A 17328-nucleotide genomic window follows, 5' to 3' on the forward strand; every position below is an offset into this window, starting at 1 on the left:
CATCATAGGGTGTTTTCACTTTGATTTCCCAGCAAAAAAGCTTTGCAAAGAATATATAAGATAAGGATATTAGAAGAGTTTCTCACAATAGGGTTATATAAATAGTTGTAAATATAGCTGCATGGAGGAGCTCAGACCTTTGAAACACTAATTTAGGGGAAGAGGTCATGTATGAGTCTACTTGCTACCACATGAGGCAGGTCTTCCATTGCTTCAGTTTTTAGATTTTCTTGTCCTATTTCTTACTTTGTCATTGGCCCATCATACACTGGGCTGTGGCCTATGCTATGTGTAGGGTACTGCATGCCATTTGGAAAACAGTGCTTACCTGTATGTGGTTTGTCTGCTTTAGCTCTGTCTCCAGATGAAAAATACCTCTAATCTCATTAGACTCTTGTCACATTATCATTAGGACTCCTTTCATTGATTGTTCGATTGTAGGCTCTGTGAAGGCAGAGACCTTCCCTGTTCATTCAGTATTAGTGGTGAGCATATTAGACAGATATTAAGGTATAGCCATAGGATTAGCACACAGTGGACACTTAATAAATATTGGCCAAATAGACAAGTACAGTTTACAGTGTACCCCTAAATAAAGAACCATGCCTTTCACATATGTGACAACTGAATTTAAAGCTTTCTCCCACAACTCATAGACAAAGGGCTAATATACCTAATAGGTAAAGAGGTCTATAGTGCACAGATTGGAAGTCTGAATACTCTTAAGTATATGAAGGTAGGCACTTACAATAAAAATTTAAAAGACCATGTAACACCACAGTGAGATACCAGTTGGCAGAATCCCCAGATTTTTACTGTTTGGAATTTTGTGTGTTTGGTTTGTTCATTGGTGAGATTATAAGGAAGCTTCTGTGTGTTTATGTGTGTTGCTGGTGGGTATGTAAAGAATCCCCATGGAGGTCAATTTAATAATACTTACTAAAAATCTATGTACTCTTGGACCCAGCAGTTCTTTTTCTGAGAATTTATTCTACACTGATACTTGTACGTGTGCTGAATGTGGTAGGCACAGTTATTGATTAAAGCACTTATTTTATTTTATTTATTTTTTAAATTTATTTTAAAGCACTAATTTTAACTACAAAACATTGAAAACAGTCTTGTCCATTATAAAGGGATTTTTTAAAAATTATGATACATACAAAATATGAACTACAGTTGGCCCTTGAACTGCACTGGTTTGAACTGTGCAGGTCTACTTATGCATGGATTTTGTTCAATAAATATATTGGAAAGTTTTTTGGAGATCTGCGACAATTTGAAAAAACTCTCAGATGAACCATGTAGCCTAGAAATACTGAAAAAATTAGAAAGGTATTGTTGTAAGAGTACAATATATAATACATATATAAAATATGTATTAATCGAATGCATTATATAATTGGTAGGTTTCCTGGTCAACAGTAAGCTATTAGTAGTTCAGTTTTGGGGGAGTCAGAAGTTATTCATGGATTTTTGACTGTGCAGGGGGTCATTGTTCCTAACCTGTATTGTTCAAGGGTCAGTTGTACTGTGTAACTGTGGGGAAAAAAATATTTTATGTACGAATAGGGAAAAACTTCAGGATCCATCATTAAATGAGAAAAGGCCCAAGTGTCAAAATGGTGTGTTTAATATGCTTTCATTTGTGTGAAAGAACATTTGGGTGGGGAGAGAATATGTATTTATATTTGCTTGTGTATATAAAAGACATGTTAGAAAGAATCACAAGCAACTGATAACAGCAGTTTCTTTTTTTTTTTTTTTTAAGATTTTATTTATTTATTTGAGAGAGAATGAGAGAGAGAGCACATGAGAGGGGGGAGGGTCAGAGGGAGGAACAGACTCCCTGCGGAGCAGGGAGCCCAATGCGGGACTCGATCCTGGGACTCCAGGACCATGACCTGAGCCGAAGGCAGTCGCTTAACCAACTGAGCCACCCAGGCGCCCAGATAACAGCAGTTTCTTATGGCTGCAGCTGGGAACTAGGCAAATGGGGAATGTAGGTGGGATGTAGATTTTGTTCTATATACCTTTTAAGTTTTCTAACCATATGTTGTTTTAAAATAAATAAAATCCACCCTTCCCCACTAGAATAACAACAGTAATAATAGCAACAGAACTTTTTGCCTAGGAATATTTTGAAAGGAAGCTGGTAGTTGATGAAGGAGTTAATGCAAGTTCCCTTATCTGACCTTTCTTGGAAGTTGCTGAATAGAAGTTGGAAGTTGACCCCAGAGGTTCTCCTGATCATTGCTGTGAATTGGACAGTAGGAATACCTCTGCCCTGCTCCTGCTGGAGGCTGTGTAACAGAACAACAGAGCTGGGAAGCAGGGCATGGAGGAAGGAGGAAACAGGAAAGAATGTGATAAAGAAGAAGGGAAGAAATTGGAAGTGATTAATGCTCACTGAATTACTAATTTGTTTTTATTCCTATGAACTTATTCCCATAAGAAATCTATAAGACCTTATTTCCCACTTACAGTAATTGTATTAAATGATATGTAATCCAAGAGGCTTCAATATTTTTATTTTTTCTTAAATTTCTTTGTTATGGGAAGAGTTATTCATTATACGATTATACTTGAATATGTTCCTTTATGATAACTTGAGTCAGCATTGAACTTTCAAGTGCGTATATAGTGGCATTTCTAACTGGTTGATATTTGCCTCCAATTTAAGGCTAATTGGCCTTGCCCTGTCTTTGCCTTACTTTGCTGTTTGAAGACATGACTTTTGAAGAGAAGTAGAACATCCTGAAGACAAGGTTGAAAACCCAAAATAATGCTCCTTGCTTCTCCTTCTGTGTCCTCCTGACCAGTCTGCCACTCCCCCATCTGCCACGCCCCTTTGAGAACAGCGGGGTATTTATTCTCTGTGTATTCTTAAAGTGTATTCTCCATGCCGGCAGTCTTTAGTAATGTGATGTGGAAAAGGAAATACTGGTCTATCAGCAAATTAAAGCTCTACAGCCAAAGTGGGACAAAGTGTGACACATTTTTAGGTGGGGGAGCAGTAATATATTCAACCGATTTTTATTCTTGATTCAAAGTATATTCATAGTATTTTCCCCCCCTTAGCATGGAGATACAAAACTCCTCACCGGGTGGCATTTGTTGAAAAGTTGACCAAGCTTGTTTTAAGTCAGCTGCCTAACTTCTGGAAACTCTGGATTTCATATGTTAATGGAAGCCTTTTCAGTGAGGTATGTATACAAATTTGACTGTAGATGTAGCTAAGTCATTGTGTATTCTAGTCATAAAAATTTTAGATTTTGAAGTGACTTTTTTAAAACTTCGGAGGCCCAAAGCCCAAATTACCCGTGTAATTATGGAATTTCCTAGTTGGAAAGGATTTAAAGATCTCGTTTTCTAGTCCCCTGTGATCAGCCTGTAGAAGTTGTTATAAGCAGTTACATTTTCACAAGTAGCACATTCATTTGGTGTTTTAATCATAGAAATTATGAACAGAAAGTAATGACTGATTTTTGTAACTCAGACTCATCACTCTAGTGTCTCACTTCAAGTGCCCCACGAAAGGCCCCCAGATCCTGGAGTATAGACTCTAATGCCCTTTGCCTTGAGCTGCGGAGGAGCTTCCCACCTGTAACGTGGAGAAGACCTCTCTGGTTTTGTGTCTCTATGGAGAACTCTTTATAGCTCTGGGAGATGGGAGAGGTAGAAATCTTCCTGATGGTGAAAGCTATTTCCTGCACTTGCCAAAATAGAAAGTGGATATGGAAAAGGGCTAACTGGTTTTGGTTTTTTGCACAAAAGCACACCTTTGTGGTTCAAGACCTTTCTTGCTTCGCAGAAAGTGGTTGGGTGTCCAGGGGTCCATCCAGTCTCTCTTGATCCATGGACGTTTATTCATGCTACTTTTAAAAGAAATATAATTGTCCTCTGGAATTGATATTTTTCCTTTGTGTATTTAATTCTTATTTGCCCACTTTCTCTTTTCTTTTAAACCTAGTAGATTCCTAAATCCTTGTTCATATGAGTGGTTAGTATTCTAAACCATAAAATTTACGTAGTGTAAGAAAAATGGAAAAACTATAGCGCATGAAAAAAATGGTTACTACATAAAAATCAATTTCTTATTCATGAGTTATCACTGTATTTTTCTTCCTTTTCAGCAGTGTATCAGTTGCTGTACATTATAAGTAAACACTAAAATATTATAGTAACACATAATATATGTCTTATGTCCTTTTTGTATTACTTGGTTATACAGAAACGCTATTGAGAAGTTAACTATACAGAGAAAGTCAGTCTTCCACAAAATAGATGTAGAGTTTGGCTGGCCTTCATAAATGCAAAGTTGATTGTTGCTACTGAGAATGAGAATGATTCATTTTTTTTCTCCTACAGATTTTTATTTAAATTCCAGTTACTTAACATACGGTGTAATATTGGTTTCTGGTGTAGAATTTAGTGATTCATCATTACATACAACACCTGGTGCTCAACTCCTTAATCCCATCACCTATTTAACCCCCACCCCCGCCTCCAGTAACCATCAGTTTGTTCTCTATAATTAAGAGTCTGTTTCTGGATTGACCTTTCTTCCCCCCGCCTTGTTCATTTGTTTCAAAAATTCCACGTATGAGTGAAGCCATATGCTATTTGTCTTTCTCTGACTGACTTATTTTACTTAGCATAATACTCCCTAGATCCATCCACATGCTTGCAAATGGCAAGATTTAATTGCTTTTTTTGACTAATATTCCACATCTTCTTTTTTGTTTGTTTCAAATTTTTATTTAAATTCTAGTTAGCTAATATATAGTGTCATATTGGTTTTAGGAGTGGAATGTAGTGATTCATCACTTACATACAACACCCAGTGCTCATCACAACAGCAGCCTTCCTTAATACCCATCACCCATTTAGCCCATCCCCGGCCCACCTCCCCTCCAGTTGACCCTCAGTTTGTTCTCTCTACTCGCTTATAGTTTGTTTCCCTCTTTTTTTTTCTTCCCTTCCTCTATATTCATCTGTTTTCTTTCTTAAATTCCACATATGAGTGAAATCATATGGTATTTGTCTTTGACTGACTTATTTTGCTTGCATAATACACCCTAGCTCCATCCACGTTGTTGCAAATGGCAAGATTTCCTTCTTTTTGGTGACTAAGTAATATTCCATTGTCTATAAATACACTACATCTTCTTTATCCATTCATCAGTTGATGGACATAGTTTGCTATTGTTGATAATACTGCTGTAACCATCACAATGCAGGTGCCCCTTCAAATCAGTATGTTTGTATCCATTGGGTAAATACCTAGTAGTGCAACTGGTGGGTCATAGGTAGTTCTGTTTTTAACTTTTTGAGGAAACTTCATATTGTTTTCCAGAGTGGTTGCACCAGTTTGCATTCCCACCAACAGTGCAAGAGGGTTCCCCTTTCTCTGCATCCTCATCAATACCTTTTGTTGCCTGTGTTGTCAATTTTAGCCATTCTGACAGGTGTGAGATGGTATCTCATTGTGTCTTTGATTTGCATTTCCTTGATGATGAGTGATGTTGAGCATCTTTTCATGTGTCTGTGAGCCATCTATATGTATTCTTTGGAAAAATGCCTTATATATAAGACATATTCATGTCTTCTGCCCATTTTTTAAATGGATTATTAATTTTTTTGGGGGGGTGTTGAATTTTATAAGTGCTTTGTATATTTTGGATAGTAACTCTTTATCAGATATGTCATTTGCAAATATCTTCTCCATTTCCATAGATTGCCTTTTAGTTTTGTTGATTGTTTCCTTCACTGTGCAGAAGCTTGTTATCTAAGTGTTTTATAGTTTTTAGAGCATAGATCCTTTACCTCTTTGGGTAGGTTTATTCCTAAGTATCTTACGGTTTTTAGTACAATTATAAATGGGATTGATTCCTTGATTTCTCTTTTTGCTACTTCATTATTGGTGTATAGGAATGCAACAGACTTCTGTGTATCTATTTTGTATCCTGCAATTTTACTGAGTTAATATATCAGTTCTAGCAAGTTTTTGGTGGAGTCTTTTGGGTTTTCTCTATAGAGTATCCTGTCACCTGCAGATAACGAATGTTTGACTTCTTCGTTACCAATTTAGATGCCTTTTATTTCTTTTTATTGTCTGATTGCTGAGGCTAGGACTTCCAGTACTATGTTAAGTAACAGTAGTGAGAGTGGACATCCCTGTCTTGTTCCTGACCATAGAGGAAAAGCTCTCAGTTTTTCCCCATTGAGGATTATATTAGCAGTGGGTTTTCCATATATGGCCTTTATAATGTTGAGGTATGTTCCTTCTAAACCTATTTTTTTTAGGGCTTTTATCATGAATGGGTGTTGTACTTTGTCAAATGCTTTTTCTGCATCTATTGAAAGGATCATATGGTTCTTATCCTTTTTTTTATTAATGTGGTTTATCACATTGATTGATTTGTGAATATTGAACCAACTTACAGCCTAGGAATAAATCCCACTTGATCGTGGTGAAGGATTCTTTTAATGTATTGTTGGATTCAATTTGCTAGTATTTTGTTTAGAATTTTTGTATCCATGTTCATCAGGGATTTTGGACTGTAATTCTCTCTCTTTTTTTTAAAGATTTTCTTTGACAGAGAGAGAGAGAGCACGCGAGCACAAGCAGGGGGAGCAGCAGGCAGAGGGAGAGCAGGCTCCCGCTGAGCAAGGAGCCCAATGCAGTACTCGATCCCAGGACCCTGGGATCATGACCTGAGCCAAAGGCAGCCATTTAACTGACTGAGCCACCCAGGCGTCCTGTACTGCTCTTTTTTAGTGGAGTATTTATCTGGCTCTGGAATCAGGGTAATGCTGGCCTCTTAGAATGAGTTTTCAAGTTTTCCTTCCATTTCTATTTTCTGGAATAATTTGAGAAGAATAGGTATTAATTGGTGTTAAATATTTGGTAGAATTCCACTGGGAAGCTATCTGGCCCTGGACTTTTGTTTGTTGGGAGATTTTTCATTACTGATTCAATTTCTTTGCTGGTTATCCATCTGTTCAAGTATTCTCTTTCTTCCTATTTCAGTTTCGGTAGTTTATATGTTTCTAGGAATTTATCAATTTCTTCTAAGTTGTCCGATTTGTTGACATATAATTTTTCATAATGCTCTCTTACAATTGTTTGTATTTCTTGGTGTTATTTCTCCTCTCTCATTTGTGATTTTATTTATGGGTCCTTTCTCTTTTCTTTTTGATAGGTCTGGCTAGGGGTTTATCAATTTTATTAATTTTTTCAAAGAACCAGCTCCCAGTTTCATTAATCTATTCTGTTGTTTTTTAGTCTCTATATCATTTATTTCTGCTATAATCTTTATTATTTCCCTTTTTCTGCTGGCTTTCGGCTTCATTTGGTTTTTTTTTCTAGCTCCTTCAGGTGTAAAGTTAAGTTGTTTATTTTAGGCTTTTCTTGCTTCTTGAGGTAGCCCTGTACTGTCATTCACTTCTCTCTTAGGACCACTTTTGCTGCATCCCAAAGGTTATGGACCCTTGTGTTTTCATTTCTGTTGGTTTCCATGTATTTTTTAAATTTCTAATTTGATTTCCTGGTTGACCCATTCATTCTTTAGTAGTATGTTATTTAACCACCATGTATTTGTGGTCTTTCCAAATTTTTTTCTTGTGGTTGACTTCAAGTTTCATGGTGTTGCGGTCTGAAAATATGCATGGTATGATCTCACATTTTTTGTACTTGTTGAGGCCTGATTTGTGACCTAGTATGTAATCTGTTCTGGAGAATGCCCCAAGTGTACTTGAGAAGAATGTATATTCTGTTGCTTTAGGATGGAAAGTTCTGAATATATCTGTTAAGTCCATCTGGTCCAGTGTGTCTTTCAAAGCCATTGCTTCCTTTTGATTTTCTGCTTAGATGATCTATCCATTGATGTAAGTGGGGTGTTAACATCCCCAACTATTATTGTACTATTATTGTATCCCCTACTATTATTGTATTATTGTCTTATTATGGTGTTCATTAGCCCTTTTTATCCTGATGAAGTCCCAGTAGTTCATTTTTGCCTTTGTTTCCCTTGTCTTTGGAGCTGTGTCTAGCAAGAAGTTCTGCAGCTGAGATAAAAGATGTTGCTGCCTGTGTTCTCCTCTAGGATTTTGATGGATTCCTGTCTCACATTTAGGTCTTTCATCCATTTTGAGTTTATTTTAGTGTATGGTGTAAGAAAGTGGTCCAGTTTCATTCTTCTGCATGTGGCTGTCCAGTTTTCTCAACCCCATTGTATATTGTATTAACATAAAGAGTTCCTTTATGGTTGCTATTGTTTTATGTATTTGGGTGCTCCCATGTTGGGCATATAAATTTTTACAGTTGTTAGATCTTGTTGGATAGACCTCTTTATTATGAAATAGTGCTCTTCTTCATCCCTTGTTACAGTGTTTAGTTTAAAATCTAGTATATCTGATATAAGTATGTCTGCTCAGGCTTTCTTTCTTTTGGTGTCCATTAGCCTGATAAATGCTTTTCCATCCCCTCATTTTTTCTCTTCTTTTCTTTTCTTTTCTTTCTTTTCTCTTTCTTTCTTTCTTTCTTTCTCTCTCTCTCTCTTTCCTTCCTTCCTTCCTTCCTTCCTTCCTTCCTTCCTTGTTTCAGAGGTAGAATTTAGTGATTTATCAGTTGCATATAACACCCAGTGCTCATTACATCAAGTGCCCTTCTTAATGCCCATCACTGAGTTGTCCCTTTCCCCCACCCACCTCGACTCCAACAACCCTCAGTTTGTTTCCTAGAATGTCTCTTATCGTTTGCCTCCCTCTAAATTTTCATCTTATTTTCCTTCCTTTCCCCTATATTCATGTTTTATTTCTTAAATTCCACATATGAGTGAAATCATATGGTATTTGCTGTTCTCTGACTGACTTATTTCACTTAGCATAATACCCTCTAGTTGCATCCATGTTGTTGCAAATGGCAAGATTTCATTCTTTTTGATGGCTGAGTAATATTCCATTTTATATATGTACCACATCTTTTTAATCTATTCATCTGGCGATGGACATATGGGCTCTTTCCATATTTTGGCTGTTGTACATATTGCTGCTATAAACATTGGGATGCAGGTGCCCCTTTGGATAAATACCTAGTAGTGTAATTGCTGGGTCGTAGGGTCGTTTTGTTTTTAACTTTTTGAGGAACCTCCATACTGTTTTCCAGAGTGGCTGCACCAGTTTTCATTCCCACCAACAGTGTAAGAGGGTTCCCCTTTTTCCAAATCCTCGCCAACATCTGTCATTTCCTGACTTGTTAATTTTAGCCATTCTGACTGGTGTGAGGTGGTATCTCATTGTGGTTTTGATTTGTATTTGCCTGATGCTGAGTGATATTGAACATTTTTTTCATGTGTCTGTTGGCCATTTTATATGTCTTCTTTGGAGAGATGTCTATTCATGTCTTCTGCCCATTCCTTCAGTGGATTTTTTGGTTTTTTGGGTGTTGAGTGTGATAAGTTCTTAATAGATTTTGGATACTAGCCCTTTATCTGACAAGACATTTGCAAATATCTTCTCCCATTCTGTAGGTTGCCTTTCAGTTTTGTTGACTGTTTCCTTTGCTGCGCAAAAGCTTTTTATCCTGATGAAGTCCCAGTAGTTCATTTTTGCCTTTGTTTCCCTTGCCTTTGGAGATGTGTCTAGCAAGAAGTTCCTGCAGCTGAGATAAAAGATGTTGCTGCCTGTGTTCTCCTCTAGGATTTTGACGGATTCCTGTCTCACATTTAGGTCTTTCATCCATTTTGAGTTTATTTTAGTGTATGGTGTAAGAAAGTGGTCCAGTTTCATTCTTCTGCATGTGGCTGTCCAATTTTCCCAACACCATTTGTTGAAGAGACTGTCCTTTTTCCCCTTGGATATTCTTTCCTGCTTTGTCAAAGATTAGTTGACCATAGAGTTGAGGTTCTGTTTCTGGGTTCTCTGTTGTGTTCCATTGATCTATGTGTCTGTTTTTGTGCCATTAACATACTGTCTTGATAATGACAGCTTTGTAATACAGCTTGACATTGTGATGCCTCTAGCTTTGGTTTTCATTTTCAACATTTTTAACATTCCTCTGGCTACTTGGGGTCTTTTCTGGTTCCATACAAATTTTAGGATTGTTTGTTCCAGCTCTGTGAAAAATGTCAATGGTATTTTGATAGGGATTGCATTGAATGTGTAGATTGCTCTGGGTAGCATAGACATTTTAACAATATTATTTCTACCAACCCCTGAGCATGTAATGCTTTTCCATTTCTTTGTGTCTTCCTCAATTTCATAAGTGTTCTGTAGATTTTAGAGAACAGATCCTTTACCTCTTTAGTTAAGTTTAATCCTAGGTATCTTACGGTTTTTGGTGCAATTGTAAATGGGATCAATTCCTTGATTTCTCTTTCTTCTGCTTCATTGTTAGTGTATAGTAATACAACAATATGCAACTGTACAATAATGCAACTGGTTTCTGTGCATTGATTTTATATCCTGCGACTTTGCTGAATTTTTGTATCATTTATAGCAATTTTTGGGTGGAGTCTTTGGGGTTTTCTGCATAGAGTATCATGTCGTCTGCAAAGAGTGAGAGTTTGACTTCTTCTTTGCTGATTTGGGTGCCTTTTATTTCTTTTTGTTGTCTGATAGCTGAGGCTAGGACTTCCAGTACTACGGTGAACAACAGTGATGAGAGTGGACATTCCTGTCATGTTCCTGATCTTAGGGCAATAGCTCTCAGTTTTCCCCTGTCGTGGATGATATTCACTGTGGGTTTTTCTTTTTCTTTTTTTTTTTTAAGATTTATTTATTTATTTTTTATTTATTAGAGAGAGAGAGAGAGAGATAGTAAGAGAGAGCATGAGCAGAAGGGGAAGAGGGAGAAACAGGCTCCCCGCTGAACAAGGAGCCCAACATGGGGCTTGATCCCAGGACCCTGGGATTATGACATAAGCCGAAGGCAGACACTTAACTGACTGAGCCACCCAGGCGCCCCTCGCTGTGGGTTTTTTGTGTCTTTTATGATATTGAGTTGTGTTCCTTCTATCCCTACACTGCAGAGAGTTTTTGTCAAGAAAGGATGATGTATTTTGTAAAATGCTTTTTCTGCATCTGTTGAGAGGATCATATGGTTCTTGTCCTTTCTTTTATTAATGTGGTGTATCACCTTAGTTGATTTGTGAACGTTGAACCACCGTTGTAGCTCATGAATAAATCCAACTCGGTCATGGTGAATAATCCTTTTAATTTACTGTTGGTTCCTATCAGCTAGTATCTTGTTGAGAATTTTGGAATCTATATTCATCAGGGATATTGGTCTGTAATTCTCCTTTGTCTGGTTTTGGGATCAGTGTAATGCTGGCCTCATAGAATAAGTGTGGGAGTTTTCCTTCCATTTCTATTTTTTGAAACAGTTTCAGAAGAATAGGTATTAATTCTTTTAAAGTTTGATAGAATTCCACTGACCATCCCCTCACTTTCAATCGCAGGTGTCATTGGGTCTAAATAAGTCTGTTGTAGGCAGCATGTAGATGAGACTTATTTTTTTTTTGTATATTCTGACATCCTATGTCTTTTGATTGGAGCATTTAGTCCATTTATATTCAGAATTATTATTGATAGATACATATATAGTGCCATTTTATTGCCTGTTTTGTCATCTTTTCTGGAGATTTTCTCTGTTCCTTTTTAGTCATTGTCACTTTTGGTCTTTCCTTCCCACTCAACAAGTCCTCTTTAATATTTCTTGCAGGGCTGGTTTAGTGGTCATTAAGTCCTTTAGTTTTTGTTTGTCTGGGAAACTCCTTATCTCTCCTTCTTTCTAAATGATAACCCTTCTGGGTAGAGTATTCTTGGCTGCAGATTTTTCCCATTCAGCACATTGAATATATCATGCCACTCTCCTCTGGTTTGCCAAGTTTCTTTGGAGAGATCTGCAGCTACCCTTATGGGTCTTCCCTTGTAAGTTAGGGACTTCTTTTGTCTTGCTGCTTTCAGGAGTTTTTCTCTAACAACTATATTGTACAAATTTAACTACAGTATATCTTGGTGTTGACCTGCTTTTGTTGATTTTTATGGAGAGTTCTGTCTCCTGAGTTTGGATGTCTGTATCCTTCCCTAGATTAGGGAAGTTTTCAGCTATTATTTCCTCATATAAACCTTCTGCCCACTTTTCTCTCTTTTCTTCTTCTGGGATTCCTATGATATGAATGTTTTTATGTTTGATTAATTCACTGAGTTCCCTAAATCTATTCTTGTGATCCATAATTCTCTCTTTTGTTTGGCTTCATTATTTTCCATTGTACTATTAGCTATATCACTTACTCGTTCCTCTGCTTCTTCTATCCGTGTGGTCATTATATCCAGTCTGTTTTGAATCTCAGTTATTGCAGTTTTCACTTCTGTTGTTTTTTTTTTTTAACTCTTTTATATCTGTGGTAAGAGTCTCCCTGATATCTTCCATGCTTTTCTCAAGCCCAGCGATTATGCTTATGACTGTTGCTTTAAATTCTGCATCAGGCATATACTTATATCTCTTTTGATTTGATCTCTGCCTGTAACCATTTTTTGTTCTTTCTTTTGGGATGAATTCCTCTGTCTGTGTTTTGTGTAGGTCTCTTTTTCTGTATTAGAAAATCTTGTTGTATTTCCTGATCCTGAGAGCCTTATGAAGAAGAGGTCATACAATGTCCAGGGCATGCTTCAGGGAGTGTCTCTGGTGTATGCTGCATGCATTCTGCTACTGCGTTTGGAAGTGTTTGGACATTGGACAGAGTGTGTTAAGTTTTAACTAGGTGTGCTCTGGTCTGCTTGTTAAATGAGACCTGATGCTATTTCCACTACAAGTGAAGTTTTCAGAACTCTATGGTTAGTTGACGTGATGTGTGCAGGGGGTTGTGCTGGTCTTCTGGGAAGGGGCCCGCTGCCCTGGTCCTTAGGCACATTTGCCTGAGAAAAGCAGTACCAGCAGAATGCAAGGGAATGGGACTTGGTGTAAGCAGGTTAGGCAGCCAGTGTTGGCATTGTGCTGTTGACTGAAGTTGGTTTATGCTGAGGGGTGGGGAGATAAATGGTGCCAGCCAGCTCCTTTGTCCCTAGAGAGGGGTCTCTATGCTTGCTGCTCTCAGGGAAGCACTCCCAGAAGAGTGAATAATTTCCTCTTGTGCATCCCAGGTGTTTTTCAGATCGCTGTTTTCTCTCTGTCTGTCTCCAAGTTGCTTGCCTGCCTGGAGCAGCACAGTGCACTTTGGGTAATATCCCAGCCAAGCCTGCTGACTTTTAAAACTCCAAACTTTAAGGTCATGCTGTAGCGGGACCTGAGCTAGTCTTCTGGGGAAGGGTCTCGCTGCCCTGGGACAGACGCAGGTTTCACTGAGAAGGGCAGTCATGCTAGAGTGCAGAGGCGTGGGATTTGGAGCAAAGCAGGCTAAACAGCCAGTGTCCAGGTTTTCTGCCCTCAGCAGGTGTCTCTGTGCCTATGCTGAGAGATGGGGGAAAGAAATGGCACTCTCCAGCTCTTTTGTCCCCCAAGAAGTGTCTCTGTGAATGCCACCTCTCACAGATGTGCTCCAGGAAGAGTGAACAGTCTCTACCCCATGTACCTTATGTGATCCTCAGATTGTGCTGTCTGCCCTTGTCTGCTTGCCTGCCTTCTCTCAGGGAGTAGGGTCTCTATCTCAACCAAGCCCAGGGAGTAGGGTCTCTATCTCAACCAAGCCCACTGACCTTTGAACTCCAGTCTCTGAGCCCTACTGGTTGCAGAAACTCACAAAAAGCCCCTCTCCAGCCCCTCTCATTTTCCCAGCTAATGGCTTTGGGGAAGTAATCTCCTTGTGCATTTCCCTGGTGCGCTCTTCTCTCTCTCTCTCTCTCCTTTCTCTGTGAGTGGGGCTCCTTCCCCTCTGCAGCACCCGTGATCCTTTTCTCCCCCAAATCACACCTCCACAATTCTTATCTTCCTTGATTTGGCCTCTTTTCTCCCTCTAATTGAGAAGTTTGTTCTGTCAGTCCTTGGGTTGATTTCTTGGGTATTCAGAATGATCTGATAGGTATCTAGTTGTATTTGAGGGACCAGGCAAGCCTAGGGTCCCCCTAGTATGCTACCATCTTAGCTCCTCCCAATCCGAGGAAGTGAATGCTTTAATTTCAGTTTTTCTGGTGTCCTGAAAAAAGTTTTCTCAACATTTTGCTTTCAAACATGTCTCCATCCATTTGCATTTTCTTTCTCTCAGCTGCATGAGAGTTGTGTGGCTCTCTATGCTGAGGACAGGTTTGGGTTTCTTGCCCTCTGCCATGGTGTAGAACAGCCACGCAACCAGTAACGTGTCATAACTTCCTCTTCCTATCTGCTCTGTCTCTAATCCTGAGGGCTCGTGAGGACTGGAAAGGTTAGATGCTTCCATATCAGTGCCTTGACTGAATGTGTTCACAGCCCTCTTACAGAACACTAATTTTAGTGTTTTAATAGAAATGTCCAATATATATCACTTATTAGCTGCGACCTGAGGCAAATAACTTTACTACTCTATGCCTGGTTGCAAGGTCAGGTTTGGGAATTAAACAAGTTAATGTCAGTGAAGTGCTTATAACAGTGTCCAGCAGATAAATGAAAATTTACTCTTATTATTTGGAATAAATGTTTATTCCAGTATTTAAAACTTCATTGGCCTGGCACATAATAGGTGTTCAGGGAATAAAGTTTAGTAGCATTAAGAAATAGCGGACTGTTGGGGCGCCTGGGTAGTGGCTCAGTCGATTAAGCGTCTGCCTTTGGCTCAGGTCATGATCCCAGGGTCCTGAGATCAAGCCCCACATCGGGCTCCCTGCTCAGTGCAAAACCTACTTCTCGCTCTCCCTCTACGGCTCCCCTTGTTGTGTGCTCTCTCTCTCTGTCAAATAAATAAATAAAATCTTAAAAAAAAAAAAAAAGAAATAGTGGACTGTTGAACTACTATAGTCATATTGAATAATGTCTAGACGGATATACTCATCAAAAGAATTAGTACCTTAGGAAATGGATTTTAAACCTAGTTATTTGTTTCCAGTCAAGTGTTTCTTCCTTCCAGATTGGTTGCTGTAGGTGGCCTATCACATAAGGATAGTAGTTGCCTTATCTTGAGTCTTTTTAGAGTTCATAAAATTCCTAAGCTTTTTATCTGGGATATTTTAGTGAAACATTAGTTGCACTGAGTTGGATATGCGTATGGTATTTCTACCTATCTGTATTTGTAAGCTTTTAAGAGTTTATAGTAATAATTATTAATAGAGTGTAATTCACTATATAGATTTGGACATGTTTTTAAACTAGTTATCCTCTATTGAAAAGCTAGAAAGACACTGAAGGGTAGTAGAAGGGAATGGAGGAGTTAGGAATGTGTGCCCACCATATCAAGCTACTTGTGAAATCCAGAAACTTAATTAAATTAAAACTGAGAAGAGTTCCAAGGCTTTGATAGTTGGTATTTAAGCTCATATAAGAGAGCTCTGTAATATTTAAACAAAATTTACTTGTAAGTTTTTTTCTAGTTATAGAATTATTTTGCTTTATTAAGAGCCCATCCGTTAAAGATTTAGATGGAGTTTCCAACAGTTTAAAAAATAGTTCTTCAAACCAGTCATGCCCATGTGAAGTAACATATGTGAATCAAAACAGTGAAATCTAGCCGTTGGTCTTACCACAAAGTAGTTTTGGTCTGTGTGTGCAGGAAAGAGTTAAGGTTTTTAGTTAACGAAATGATTAATAGTAGGTTGAGATCTCATCTTTGGATGTATTTTAAATATTGTATAATTTGGAGTGAAAAATGTTAAAGCATCCAAATAATTTTTAAACATTAGTAATCAACATTTTTAAAAGTTGTATAACTCATAGTATGTAAATTAAAATGCACTTTATATTCCAAAATTAGATTTCCTTTTAAAAATAGGGCAACTGATATAGTTCAATATGTTGATAAGTAACTGCTTTTTAATTAACAATTTCAAGAGGTATGCCGTAAAACTAATTCCTGCCCTCTCCAATTTCTATATATTTGGAGACCAGTCTTTGAAGTTTATAAATTATTTTGTCTAGTAGATGTCATCATGCATTCATTAGCACCTGTTTAATGGGCAAAATTTGGTTTTGATTTTGATATGATGTTTTTAAAAAATTGATCTTCACTCTTTGATTTAAAAGTATTTAGAACAAAAAGCTATGAAATAACTAGCCCGTTAAACAAGGCTACTCTACACAAAGTTCAGTATTAGGTACTGTGACAGATAGAATTAGAAAAGCACCATCTGATATTGGTATACTTACAGTTTTATCATGGCTTGACTCTTTATTGAGACAATTATGCCTTTATTTCAGAGCTCCATCCCTTTGTCCACAGCACACTAAACCAGCACTATGTTAGTCAGGGTTCAGAGAAATAGAAACAGGAGGATGTTGATTCTGCTTCCAACTGTGTGTATAAAGAGAAAAGATTTACAAAAGGAGTTTGGCTTACATGATTATAGAGGTTGACAAGTCCCAATATCTGCAGTCATCAAGTTGGAGGCCCAAGAATGCCCATGGTATAGTTCCAATCTGAAAGCCAAGAGGTTCAAGACCCAGGAAGTACCAGTGTTTCAGTTCAGTGTCCTCATTCAAAGCAGTTAAGCAGGAGGAGTTCCCCCTTACTGGCAGGAGGGTCAGCCTTTTTTTGTTCTATTCAGGCCTTCCACTGATTGGATGGGTTCCACCCTCCTTAATGGGGGCAATCTGCTTCCCTTCGCCTACCAATTCAAATGTTAATCTCATCCAAAAACACTCTCACAGACATACCCAGAATAATGTTAAATGAATATCTGAGCACCCTATGGCCCACTCAAGTTAACATGTAGAATTAACCATCACAGTGTCCTTAACTTAGATTTTGCAGTGTAGAATTCCAGTGTCATTCTGCGCCTCTTCACATCACAGTGGGTGCTGGGTTCCTCAGCAACATTTGAATTCTACACCTACAGGAGTCCTCCCAACTCCCAGTATTCACAGGAAATTCTTAAACCTCTGCTTATCCCTTTTGTTATCTTAAATCTCCAGGAGAAGCAGTGAGTCTGTTGGACTTCTCAGGAATATATCATAGGGTTATGCCTTGCAGATCTCCTTCAAAGGGTCAGTTAGCCATGTGGAGACCCAGGACTTTAAGTTTTTTAAAGACCTTGAAATTAACCTAGTAGTATTCAGGGCCATCATGCTTTCTGAAATATATCCCAGGAGGTCCTGAAGAACTCTAACCATGGGTGATCCTTCATTCACCAAATATTTATTGAATATCCTGAACACACTATGTGACAGGTACTGATACATGTGTATATACACACACACATACA

General features: G+C 38.1%; 1 protein-coding gene across 3 annotated transcripts in view; it reads left to right on the plus strand.

Moving 5' to 3' along the window:
- EXOC2 (exocyst complex component 2) overlaps nucleotides 1-17328 on the plus strand; it is a 155893-nt gene that overhangs the window by 124603 nt on the left and 13962 nt on the right. For all 3 annotated transcript variants that reach the window (XM_081827797.1, XM_081827799.1, XM_081827798.1), the window contains one exon: nucleotides 3082-3206. In XM_081827797.1, coding sequence (XP_081683923.1) covers nucleotides 3082-3206 — 125 coding nt within the window. The remainder of the gene's footprint in view (nucleotides 1-3081; nucleotides 3207-17328) is intronic.

The sequence above is a fragment of the Leptonychotes weddellii genome, chromosome 8, assembly GCF_054177405.1.
Source record: "Leptonychotes weddellii isolate Sample4059 chromosome 8, ASM5417740v2, whole genome shotgun sequence".
Taxonomy (NCBI): Eukaryota; Metazoa; Chordata; class Mammalia; order Carnivora; family Phocidae; genus Leptonychotes; species Leptonychotes weddellii.